General features: G+C 45.4%; 1 protein-coding gene across 1 annotated transcript in view; it reads left to right on the top strand.

Moving 5' to 3' along the window:
• Positions 1-13,416, top strand: part of LOC144790707 (cytochrome P450 2J2-like) — an 83,148-nt gene that overhangs the window by 28,908 nt on the left and 40,824 nt on the right. The window contains exon 5 of the mRNA XM_078665427.1: positions 9,070-9,211. Coding sequence (XP_078521553.1) covers positions 9,070-9,211 — 142 coding nt within the window. The remainder of the gene's footprint in view (positions 1-9,069; positions 9,212-13,416) is intronic.

Below are 13,416 nucleotides of genomic sequence, written 5' to 3'. Positions count from 1 at the left end.
AGACTCTCTGACATCAGGGCTCAGTAGCAGGGGTCCTCTAATGGCATAGGCTGGATGTCAAAGGAGCAACATGGGTTGTCTTGGTCAGATGTTTCTTCAAGCTAGTGTGTAGAGCAGCTTCCAAAGTCCAGTCAAATACCAGAAAGTGTCATAAACAGACAGTTCTTATACGGGTCAGCTGAGAAGTTCAGTGAAGCTAGGTCCACCCATGTGGACCTATGTTCACAGTTCATAAATGTGGTTAAACATTGGTGGCCATCTTTTTTCCTGGGCTTTCTTCCCAGAAGGGGGATGCCTTTGCCAAAACATTGGTGATGAACATGGCCCTAATCATGGTGGCCTTTCAATGATTGGAAAGGGTGATGGAAAGCAACTGGTCATAGGAATGTGTGTTCCAAGGTAGGAACACACTTCTGGTCTGGGTTCTATGAATCTTTAATACAGTCCCAAATGCTGGAAAAGGGGTGAACTCATAGATGAGCACGGTGATGTGGGATGGCCACACGTTGCAAGGAAGTAAGTTACACTCTATTCAGGTCTGCAGATAGAACCCTTATGTTGGGTGCATTTGTAAAGCGCACTATCACCCGGTATCCTGGCACTGAGCAGGTGTGTGTGCCTAGCCCTGCTTGTGGTAGGTCGGTTAATTGAAAAGCCAGGTCTTCAGGTTCTTGCAGAATTCAACAAGACAGGAGGAAGCTCTGAAAGCACTGAAACTGGTTTGGTCAGTCTTTTAACCTCAATCACGGCTCAGGCCAGGTCTAAACCTTCCGGAGAGTCTGTGTGCCTCTGCTGTGGAAGTTACATGAAGGATGTTGCAACTGGAAAGGCAACACATAAAAAGAGCCTCTATTTAGTACTGGTGCCATTCATATCTAATGAAGAAGGCACTAGCCACACATTGCAAGTGCACCCGGCTATGTTATGTTATGTTACTTTATTTTTGTATAGCGCAAATCACCACTGGTCTCTAAGCGCTTTGAAGAAAGGAACACAACAAATAATCACTGATGATCCGCCTGCTGCCGAGCTGACCGTTTAGATTAAGGCTGTTGCCTTTTTAAACAAGTAGGTCTTCAAGGCCTTCCTGAAGGGGAATAGCACCGGTTCCCCTTGTAAAATCTCCGGTAGCTCGTTCCAGATTTGAGGAAGGAGGACCGACAAAGCTCTACCACCCTTGGATTTAAGTTTAAATCTTGATGGGGCAAGCTTGCAGGCCTTGGAGGAGCGCAAGGCCCTGCCTGGGGTGTACCTTACCAGTCGATCTTTAATGTATTTAGGAGCAATCCCATAAATAGCTTTGTGGGCTATGCAAAGGCACTTGAATTGCACTCTATGTTCAATGGGCAGCCAATGCAGTTTATGTAAAAGGGGGGTAGCTCGTGTTCTCCTCGGGAGGGAGAAGATGAGCCTGGCTGCATCATTCTGAACTACCTGCAATTTCCTGAGAAGCTTCCGAGGGAGGCCAAGGTAGAGAGCATTGCCATAGTCCAGCAGAGAAATAACTGTGGCGGACACGATGGATTGTAGTGCTGGAACAGAGAGAATGGTAACAGGCATGCAATGTATGCATCACACATACACCACCACTTACCACTACTTGTAATTCTACACAACCTGGTGAGTAGTCAATATTCGAAAATAACAAGGACCCCCTGGTAATTTCAATTCCCAGGGCAGGGTAATACACAATGAAAAGTAACTTCCTAGGCAATCATCCAAATAAAAGGCAATTGCTGAATATGTGTCTCTAGTCAATGTAACTCCAGTTAACAACAACAGGTAAGGTTCAAAATGTGAAAAGTATTTATCTTTTATTAATTTATTCGCTCATTACATGTGAATTGCACAAAACATTAATACACAGTATTATTCTATACATATATGCAATAAAATCATCACAATCATAAAAATTAATGTTATTATAAAAGAAGTAGACAATTCTGCAGCAAGACTATTTACTTTTCGACGCACGTTTCGGCGCGAGTTATGCCTTCGTCAGGAAAAAGCCACAATTCCTGTAATTAATAAAAAGAGTGCTAAGCAACATTTCAAACATGTTATTGTATCGCATATTTATCTGTATTGCAAATTACGCTACATCTGTTTGACTGACACATATTTTTTGCAGATTTTTGGTATGTCTTCATTTCATATTTCTAAGAGAACATGCATAAGGTAGAAGAACAAAAGGCATGCAAATACATTTGTAAATACATTTGTAAAAAAACATTCCATCTAATAAAGGTGAAAGAAGGAGTGAGATAGCAAATCTCAAGCAGCCCAAGGTGGTTTTTACTAGACCCTAAGTGATAAGTGGTTATCTAAAACAAGTTTGCGATTTATGTATCTGCACTCCAGAGTAGATTTGCCAGAGTTCGGTAAAATACCCATCCCCGCTATAGTAGTGAGTTCACTTTGATGCATGTTGAGACCAGAAGAGCCTTATGTAAGAGAGCTCACTTAGGGCCATATGTATCATCAACCTGACTTGCGATTCTGAAATAGGGATTTTTTAGAAATCGCTATTTCAGAATCGCAAATCGGGATGTATGTACAAATTTGCATTTTTTTTGCGAATTCTTAGTATTCCTTAATTGCGATTCGCAAATTGCGAATCGCAATAAAGGAATACTTTCCCATTCATTTCTATGGGCCAGGAGGCCCATAGGAATGAATGAGAAGTTATTCTCAATTTGCGATTCGCAATTTGAGAATCGCAAATTGAGAATAATTTCAAGGCTGCAGGGGTGTCTAAAAGACACCCCGTTGCACCCCTGAAATAAGCATGGGTGCACATGTGGCGCACATACATGCCCTAAGGGCATGTATGTGCGTCACATGGCACGTTGAAAAATGCAAAAATTTGCATTTTTAAAGGAATTCGCAAATTACCACCAACTTGAAGTTGGTGGTAATTTGCGATTCCTTAAGGATAATTTGCATTTTTTTTTTGCTTCATACATTGCATTTAAGGAATCGCAAATTTTGCGATTCCTTGTTTTGCACCAGATTTTCCTTAATACATACCATTTTGCAAATTCGCATTCGCAAACGGCGTTTGTGAATGCGAATTTGCAACATGGTATCAGCAACATGAAACATAGGGAAGTCACATCCATTAGCCATTTTCTATAGAACATTAAATTGTATGATTTGTAATTAGGAACTTCTAGCACAACATGTTTTGGCAAACCCAACAGATCTAGTCTATGAGACCTGTTGGCATTGTTAATGTTGTTTTGACATGTTGAACAACATTGCAGCTGCTGTGCACCAGGGTCAAAAGAAAAGACCTAATGAAAAAACATGCACCTTTTGTAGGCACACCCATGCATTCAACACACACACACATACATGCACTTACAAAGAACACTGCTTTGTCTTTTTAGTTTCTGATCCGCAATGGATCAGTAGATTTAAAAAAGTAGAGGAAAAGCAGAAAGCTTTCAAATGGAGTTTGAAGCGCTTTTAAAAAGAAAATGGATGAGCTGGTTGCAGAAGTGGGAGGGGTAAAGCCACACCCAAGGTATACAGCTGGAGATGACATGCACTCAAATGATGTGCTTAAACAAAAATAAAAAAAAGTCTTCCCTAAAAGTGAACACAGGCCACCCAGAAGCCTGACAATCAACGATATGACTAAAGCAGCTATCCTTCGTGGCAGGGACAAACATTAGACTAACAAAAATACATCTACTATAGACTTATAGCCTGCCATAGAGGGCTATACCAGCTATTAAAGGCCCTCTCCAGCGTTAAAGGACCAAGTCGAAGGCGAGGGCCCTTAACAAGGGAGAGGAACTTTAATAGCCGGTATAGCCCAGCTACGAAGGGCTGTAAGGCTATTAGAACATTCTGCCACTAGAGGGCAGGATGTTCTAACAAAAAAGAACAAAGCCTTATGGGAGCGTGAGCGGATTGGAATCCCCTCAGGGTCCTTGAAGGCTTTTTTCACAGCCAGAGCTGTGAACAAAGAAACATTGGAATGTTGGAGCTCCAGGCTTATACCAGCCATTATAAGCCCGGAGCACTCCATTGATTTCAATGGAGCTCCCAACATTCCAATGTTCTAATAAAAAGTAGGCAAATGAGAGTGACCGGAAAGAAACTAATGGTAAGCAATGGGTGGGCTACAGGCCCCTGTATGTTCTTGGAAAGCCCACTATTTCTCTTTTGCAACCAGACAGCATGTGCTGCATGGAAGGCCTAACCTAAAAATAACCTTTTGAGGTGGGTAACAAAACACACAGAAAGGGCAGATATAGCCAGAGTTTAGTTAAAGAAGTGTAAAAATTGAGAACCTAAGTTTAGTTAAAAGTAGAAACTAAAACGCTTCTCGGGCCAAGTTAGTATTCATGTTGACCAGCATTAAATAGTCACTCACTGTTTTAAGAAAACATGTACAGCTTTAATGTGACTATTCCCCTTAGTGGTTCTTGCAGATGAGAATAGTGTGTGCGGTACTCTGTGGTAAATCTACTGATTCCCTACTGGCCACTCTCACATCATGGGTTCCGTTTATTTTTTCTTTGGCAGGTTATCATTTACACGTTTCCCGACATTTTTCTATTTCACCTGTCAGTGTGCAGTAGGTCCCAAATAAATACATCCTGTGTGTGTGTTGCGTGTGTGTGTGTACAAATACATAACCATTAAAAAGGTACTCCCAGATGACACTTGTAAGAAAAATAACGCTAAAGTAGTTGAACACGCAAATAATGTTCATTGTAGAGACAAGTGGAATGTTTGATGATTGTATCTTATAGCGGGCTATACCGGCTATTGAAGGCCCGCTGACCGTTAAAGACCTGAGCCGAAGGCGAGGGACTTTAACGAAGCACAGGGACTTTAAAAGCCGGTGTAGCCCTGCTAGGAAGGGCTATAAGGCTATTAGAACATTCTGCAACTAGAGGGCAGAATGTTCTAACAAATAAAACAAAGTCTTCAGGGAGCTCAAGGGTATTGAAATCCCCTCAGGATCCCCGAAGCCTTTGTTCACAGCCAGAGCTGTGAACAAAGAAACATTGGAATGTTGGAGCTCCGGGCTTATACCAGCCATTATAAGCCCGGAACGCTCCATTGTTTTCAATTGAGCTACCAACATTCCAATGTCTAGCAAGCCAAGGGATTTCCTCAAAGGCCCACTAAAATTTAGGGTAAATGGTAGGTATTTTATGGACTGGGAAACAATGGCTGAGGGTGTCTTAGGTGGGGGTGATGTGTTGTTTTTTCACGAGCATGTGAGTTGTGTTATCATATAAATGAAGGTGGGGTCGCACACTACTCACACACCGGCGGTGTCACCCCTAAGGACTCTGGTCAATGTAGTAAAGTGTTCGCGATGCATCATCTTTCGATCTTCTGCTATCTTCGCTGTCTTCGCCATCCCTGGACACGTGTTTCGGGGTATCACCCCTCGTCAGCAGGGATAGGCCATGTACTGGGGTTGCCGATGGCTGCCAATATCTGCCAGGTATAGTACCACTCAGGCGTGTAGGTGCGGGATCCCAGGCTCGTCAGCCCACTGCTCACGGGAGCTTTAAAGTTACAAATGGGGGTGGGGTCGCACACTACTCACACACCGGCGGTGTCGCCCCTAAGGACTCTGGTCAATGTAGTAAAGTGTTCGCGATGCATCATCTCTCGATCTTCTGCTATCTTCGCTGTCTTCGCCATCCCTGGACACGTGTTTCGGGGTATCACCCCTCGTCAGCAGGGATAGGCCATGTACTGGGGTTGCCGATGGCTGCCAATGTCTGCCAGGTAAAGTACCACTCAGGCGTGTAGGTGCGGGATCCCAGGCTCGTCAGCCCACTGCTCACGGGAGCTTTAAAGTTACAAATGGGGGTGGGGTCGCACACTACTCACACACCGGCGGTGTCGCCCCTAAGGACTCTGGTCAATGTAGTAAAGTGTTCGCGATGCATCATCTTTCGATCTTCTGCTATCTTCGCTGTCTTCGCCATCCCTGGACACGTGTTTCGGGGTATCACCCCTCGTCAGCAGGGATAGGCCATGTACTGGGGTTGCTGATGGCTGCCAATATCTGCCAGGTATAGTACCACTCAGGCGCGTAGGTGCGGGATCCCAGGCTCGTCAGCCCACTGCTCACGGGAGCTTTAAAGTTACAAATGGGGGTGGGGTCGCACACTACTCACACAACGGCGGTGTCGCCCCTAAGGACTCTGGTCAATGTAGTAAAGTGTTTGCGATGCATCATCTTTCGATCTTCTGCTATCTTCGCTGTCTTCGCCATCCCTGGACACGTGTTTCGGGGTATCACCCCTCGTCAGCAGGGATAGGCCATGGTCTGGGATTGCCGATGGCTGCCAATATCTGCCAGGTCTAGTACCACTCAGGCGCGTAGGTGCGGGATCCCAGGCTCGTCAGCCCACTGCTCACGGGAGCTTTAAAGTTACAAATGGGGGTGGGGTCGCCCCTAAGGACTCTGGTCAATGTAGTAAAGTGTTCGCGATGCATCATCTTTCGATCTTCTGCTATCTTCTCTGTCTTCGCCATCTCTGGACATGTGTTTCGGGGTATCACCCCTCGTCAGCAGGGATAGGCCATGTACTGGGGTTGCCGATGGCTGCCAATATCTGCCAGGTATAGTACCACTCAGGCGCGTAGGTGCGGGATCCCAGGCTCGTCAGCCCACTGCTCACGGGAGCTTTAAAGTTACAAATGGGGGTGGGGGTCGCACACTACTCACACACCGGCGGTGTCGCCCCTAAGGACTCTGGTCAATGTAGTAAAGTGTTCGCGATGCATCATCTTTCGATCTTCTGCTATCTTTGCTGTCTTCGCCATCCCTGGACACGTGTTTCGGGGTATCACCCCTCGTCAGCAGGGATAGGCCATGTACTGGGGTTGCCGATGGCTGCCAATATCTGCCAGGTATAGTACCACTCAGGCGTGTAGGTGCGGGATCCCAGGCTCGTCAGCCCTCTGCTCACGGGAGCTTTAAAGTTACAAATGGGGGTGGGGTCGCACACTACTCACACACCGGCGGTGTCGCCCCTAGGGACTCTGGTCAATGTAGTAAAGTGTTCGTGATGCATCATCTTTCGATCTTCTGCTATCTTCGCTGTCTTCGCCATCCCTGGACACGTGTTTCGGGGTATCACCCCTCGTCAGCAGGGATAGGCCATGTACTGGGGTTGCCGATGGCTGCCAATATCTGCCAGGTATAGTACCACTCAGGCCCGTAGGTGCGGGATCCCAGGCTCGTCAGCCCACTGCTCACGGGAGCTTTAAAGTTACAAATGGGGGTGGGGTCGCACACTACTCACACACCGGCGGTGTCGCCCCTAAGGACTCTGGTCAATATAGTAAAGTGTTCGCGATGCATCATCTTTCGATCTTCTGCTATCTTCGCTGTCTTCGCCATCCCTGGACACGTGTTTCGGGGTATCACCCCTCGTCAGCAGGGATAGGCCATGTACTGGGGTTGCCGATGGCTGCCAATATCCGCCAGGTATAGTACCACTCAGGCGCGTAGGTGCGGGATCCCAGGCTCGTCAGCCCACTGCTCACGGGAGCTTTAAAGTTACAAATGGGGGTGGGGTCGCACACTACTCACACACCGGCGGTGTCGCCCCTAAGGACTCTGGTCAATGTAGTAAAGTGTTCGCGATGCATCATCTTTCGATCTTCTGCTATCTTCGCTGTCTTCGCCATCCCTGGACACGTGTTTCGGGGTATCACCCCTCGTCAGCAGGGATAGGCCATGTACTGGGGTTGCCGATGGCTGCCAATATCTGCCAGGTATAGTACCACTCAGGCGCGTAGGTGCGGGATCCCAGGCTCGTCAGCCTACTGCTCACGGGAGCTTTAAAGTTACAAATGGGGGTGGGGTCGCACACTACTCACACACCGGCGGTGTCGCCCCTAAGGACTCTGGTCAATGTAGTAAAGTGTTTGCGATGCATCATCTTTCGATCTTCTGCTATCTTCGCTGTCTTTGCCATCCCTGGACACGTGTTTCGGGGTATCACCCCTCGTCAGCAGGGATAGGCCATGTAATGTGGAATGTACTAATTGCTATACATATATTGTCCATGGATCTTTGACCTGAACCAAGCATTCTGAATGCAGGTCTTAGGTCACAATCTTTTATCTCTTAACACCAAGGTAGGGATCTCTGAACAAAGTCTCCTGGAGGAACTTTCCAGCTCCCTCTGTTCCTTTCCACTGCTCAATTCCTGAAATCTTTGTCATGAACTACACCCATACTGTAGGTTAATTATTCCTGCCTATGCTATATCAACTCATGTTCATAGCATTGCCTTGTTTTGTCTCATCATTTTAAATTTGCAATATTTGCTATCCTTCATTCAACCCCTGAACTCCAGTGAAACATGTCTTGTGCTCTGATTTTATTTGCACAATGTCACAGTTCAGGTCAGGACAGTAGGAGCTGCCCTTCTTAGCTGGTCTATCTCTGCAAAAAGAAGTTCAGAACTCCTTTAATACCCTTCTTTTCTTATTGATTTATTTTTAACTTTATATGAAATAAAGTTATAAAAATGTGCAGACCCTTTCCCTTCAGGAAAACGAGATGAATAAAAAAAGGACTGTATTAAAATGCAATCACAAATGTTGTTGTCGACTAACCCCAGCAGGCCACCATTACTGTGATGGTGTTCAATCAGAATGTGGTCGCAATTTGCGACCTACCGCATGAATATTAATGAGGTAGGTTGAATCGCATCTCACTCCAAATGGTGGTTTGCAAACCAACGTATAAGCACTTGAGTAGGTTTGCAAAGCCAGAATCTATTGACAAAAATTTGGTGCAGAATTATAAACTAGTTTTGTGAGTTGATTCTGAGTACGTGTCCATTTATGCTTTCATATTCATCTTTCCATAGTGAAGGTATAGTCTTGATTAAAATCAATGAATTCAGTGTAATATGTGTGTGCTATGTAAAAAGTAACATAACATACCGTGAGGCTACTCTGTGGATCTAACACTAGATATTGCCATCAAATCTAAATTTTGTCATAGGCATATGATATTTTACATGAGTCACTAAAATGTGTGTTTACTGCTTCTCCTTCCAGACCACTGGGGACCCCCAGTCTACATTTGATGAGGAGAGCATAGTCCAGGTCGTGGGTGACCTCTTCTTGGCAGGATCAGAAACCACCGCAACTGCTCTTCTTTGGGCCCTACTCTACATGGTGGCCCACCCTGACATCCAAGGTGTGATACTTAATATTTAAAAAAAAATTTTTTTGTATAGTACAAAGCTATCAGGGAGCATGTGTTAGTGTGCTGTAAAAAACAAACAATTGAGAGGAAATACATCCTTTACAGAAAACATGGCAAAAAGCTCCTAAGATAATAATGGTAAAAAGGAACAAATGACAGTAGTATTGAGACCCCAGTAAGCATCCGTCTAAAACAATAAAGTCCATGTATTCTGCTGCACCCAGCTTTGAATATGGCTTTTGATACCATCCCAGAAGAGGGCAAGTCATTTACAACCAATGGTATGTGTGTAAAAGGTTTCGGCTGGCTTGGCATGAAGTTTATGTCTTGCAGTTTTTCTAGACACCATACATGCACTTTGTTTATTTGCAGTAACCGCCCATGGGGCTGAGTTATAACGAGTTTGGCTTGGGAAAAGCATCATTAAGCACCAATGTTTTTCTTGAACCCAAGTACTTGATTTAGTTAATTAATGATTATATCATTCTTTCTATTGGGTATCCCAAAGGATTACACAAGACGGGAATGAAAGCCTTATCCCTCATTTTTTGCATGGAGCTCATGCAGTTGGTAGGCAGGGAATAGGTAGGCCTTAAAGAAGACCGTAGACCAGTTAGGCTTAAAAAATTAGGTCGAAACTTGTTTGCAATCAAATAGGATGAGTGAATCATTGTACTTCACCACCAATCCATCTATAAATAATTTTTACTCATATCAAGGATACCCTCTAATAAAAAGATATTTTGGGTTTACCCTTAGCTATTTTTAATACTGGATAACTCCATATGTTCAGAAAAACTATTATATAAGAACTCCCAATGTGGTTGAGTTCGCCAGAGTGGTAATCACATATTCCCGTTTGGAGAACACTCCTATGATGAATCATGCCATGATAAGTTAGGGTAAGGTGTCTTCTCTAATATACTTTGGGTATCTCGACTACAACGAGTATTAAAATTACATTTAGATTGAGTCCTTTTGAGTGACTTTACAGATTAAAGCACCTTTGATGAAGTGATGTTATAGGAGGTTGTGCTTGTTAGATCCTTTTACTCCGCCTTTGTGAATATATAACTTTGTGTATTCCTCCCAGATGGCATCACAACAGAGGGTCTGGGTTTTGGCAAGATGGGCCTTTTATAGCCCATCTTGGCCTTTTCTTAGGTAGGGTGGGAAACGAAGCTGCCATCTACCACATTTGCACTTCAAGAACACTGGCCCAGCTCACACAAAAAGGACTTCACACTAGCCTATTGTGCCTACAGATAGACTGAGACTAGGGCATACAAGCATGCAGTTCCATACACCTTTGTAGGGGGAAACTCTAGAAGCTTCTCCCACTTCAAGGTGGGACTAAAGTATAAATATGAGAACTTCAGACCCATCTCTTCAGATTCCTTCTGGACCTGTGGAAGACTGAACTATTTTGTCTGATGCCCGATGGAGCTACCTGGTTTAGCTATAGGGGAGATGGGGCATGGATTCCCTCCTTGGTTGTCACCTACCCAGTCGGTCTTTAGACAGACTTCTTTTCGTCTCTCCGTATTGTCTCTTCCCTTATCCTCCCTTTCTCACCTCCCCTGCCCCCTCCACTTCTTCTCTCTCTCCTTTCTCTCCCCTCCTAATTGTATTGCCTATTTTTTGATGTATTGTGTAATTTGTTGAACTTGTTCTGTTACATTGTTGATTCTCATGTAAAGTGCTCTGATACCTTCGGGTCTAGCCAGCGCTATATAAAACTTTTTAAACAAATATAATATATAAATAAATAAATAAGACTCGGAAGAAGGACTGCCCAGTTACCCAGCTGCTCTGCTGCTCTGCTGCTCTGCTACCCTGCTTCCATTCCTGCAAGAAGGACTGCTCTGCTACCTGAGAAAGAAGGGCTGGACCTGGGCCGTGAACCCAGGCTTACTAGAGTGACTCCCAGGGCCAGTTGCTGACCTCCTGTTTTGAGCTACAGGGACACAACAAGCTCCATCACCCTTAAACCCAGCACCTGGACTCTGCCTGCTGTGAGTCCTAACGGTCCAAGTGGTGCCTCCCCAGTCCTGGACCCTTGGAAGTGGGTGTAAAGGTTCTCTACCAGCCCAGCTGTTGTTCCCATAAGAACCGAAATAGCAGATGCAACCCTTGCAGCGCCTCTTCATAACCAACATCGCTCATCAAAACAAACGTTGGGCAATGCATCTTGAGGCAGGGCACTCCATTGCTCCTTGGAACTGCATCTGCGTGGCGCAACGTCCCCTACCAAGGACATAAGGTACAATTCTCAGCGGGCATAACTCAGCCCTGTATCCTGCCCAGGCTCTATTGTTGTCCATCACCACCTTTGGTTTTTCTTTGTTCGCCCTAAGTTGGCAGGGTATGCTCAGACGCGAGTCCCTTGCTCACTTTGCCACTGGAGTCAAGCAAGCCCGGCTGAAGACGGCTGTAATGCCAGAAACCGGTCCTGGGAAGACATGGCTTGGCAGTTCGGGCTGGACTGTTCCCATGAGGCACAGGGTCAGACTAATTTGCATATGGCCGTGTCTGAACTGGGGTGGCGGAGTGAGCTAAAGAACGGTGATGGATTAAACCCAGATCAGTTGGCTGGGGGTGAGTGTTTGTATTGTCAACGCTCCGTCCATCACCACCTTTGCTTTTTCTTTGTTCGCCCTAAGTTGGCAGGGTATGCTCAGACGTGAGTCCCTTGCTCACTTTGCCACTGGAGTCAAGCAAGCCCAGCTGAAGACGGCTGTAATGCCAGAAACCGGTCCTGGGAAGCTTGATTCCGGTCCAGGGAAGACCTGGCTTGGCAGTTCGGGCTGGACTGTTCCCATGAGGCACAGGGTCAGACTGATTTGCATATGGCCGTGTCTGAACTGGGGTGGCGGAGTGAGCTAAAGAACGGTGATGGATTAAACCCAGATCAGTTGACTGGGGGTGAGTGTTTGTATTGTCAACGCTCCGTCGATCACCACCTTTGGTTTTTCTCTATTGTTGTCGGCCTGAACTTGTGACTTTGTACTGTTCTGGGGCAACCAGATAACTGTCAAGACCACTCACCTGAAAAGGTAGGAGTCATGGTTTACTGACAGTAACCACAGTTAACACTATCTTTACTTTAAAAAGATTTAAAATTACATATTACTGGTTCTTATAAATGTATCTTCGTGTTTCTGTGTCAAATAATTTATTAAAGTTTACTCTCTTCATCAAAATTGATGTGGGGTTCTTCTTGTGTTGTGCTTTCACTTTATTTCAGTTTGAGTGTTGTATAAATACTTTACACATTGCCTCAAACTCAACAAATACCGACCGATCTCCCTGCTCCCATTCCCAACCAAAGTATTAGAAAAAGCCATCAACCAACAACTTTCGTCACATCTGGAACAGAATCTTATATTTGACTCCTCTCAATCCACATTCTACAGCAAAACAAGCACAGAGACAGCCTCTTCGTGGCTACAGATGATATCCAAGCCCTACTCGACCAAAGAGAGACTACGGCTCTGATCCTCCTAGACCTCTCAGCAGCCTTTGATATGGCTCCCACTGCACACTTATGCACAACATAGGCATCCAAGGAGCTGCTCTCAGATGGATTGTCTCTTTCCTCACTGGAAAACTCAAAAAGTCTGCCTCCCCCCCCCCCCCCCCCCCTTCACTCTGAACCCAAGGAAATCATATTTTGAGTACTCCAAGGATCCTCGTCAGCCCCACCCTCTTCAATGCTTATACGGCCCCTCTGGCCAACATCGCTAAAACCCTCTGACTCAACATAATATCCTACGCTGACACTGCACAAGTCATCCACTCCTTCTCTGAAGGTACCACCAACATCATGACCAACTTCCACAACTGCATGACAGACATTACCTAATAGATGAAGGACAACTGCCTGAAGTTCAACATGGACAAGTCAGAGGTGCTGATTTTTGGAAACAATAGCTCCGCATGGGATGCATCCTAGTGGCTCTCAGAACTCGGACCTACTCCTCCCTCCACTGCCCACACTAGGAACCTAAGCATCATTATGAACAACAAGCTAACCATGATGACCCAGGTCAACTCTATCTTCTCCTCCTGCTTCTTCATTCTCTGCATGCTTCATAAGACATTCAAATGGCTACCCCAAAGCTCAAAACGCTGTACCGCCCAGGCCCTCATCTCCAGCCATCTGGATTACTGTATTACTGTAACACTCTCTACAC

Source organism: Lissotriton helveticus, chromosome 11 (genome assembly GCF_964261635.1).
Source record: "Lissotriton helveticus chromosome 11, aLisHel1.1, whole genome shotgun sequence".
NCBI classification, from domain to species: domain Eukaryota; kingdom Metazoa; phylum Chordata; class Amphibia; order Caudata; family Salamandridae; genus Lissotriton; species Lissotriton helveticus.
The sequence above is the reverse complement of the archived record's forward strand: the minus strand, read 5'-3'. Positions and strand labels throughout refer to the sequence as shown.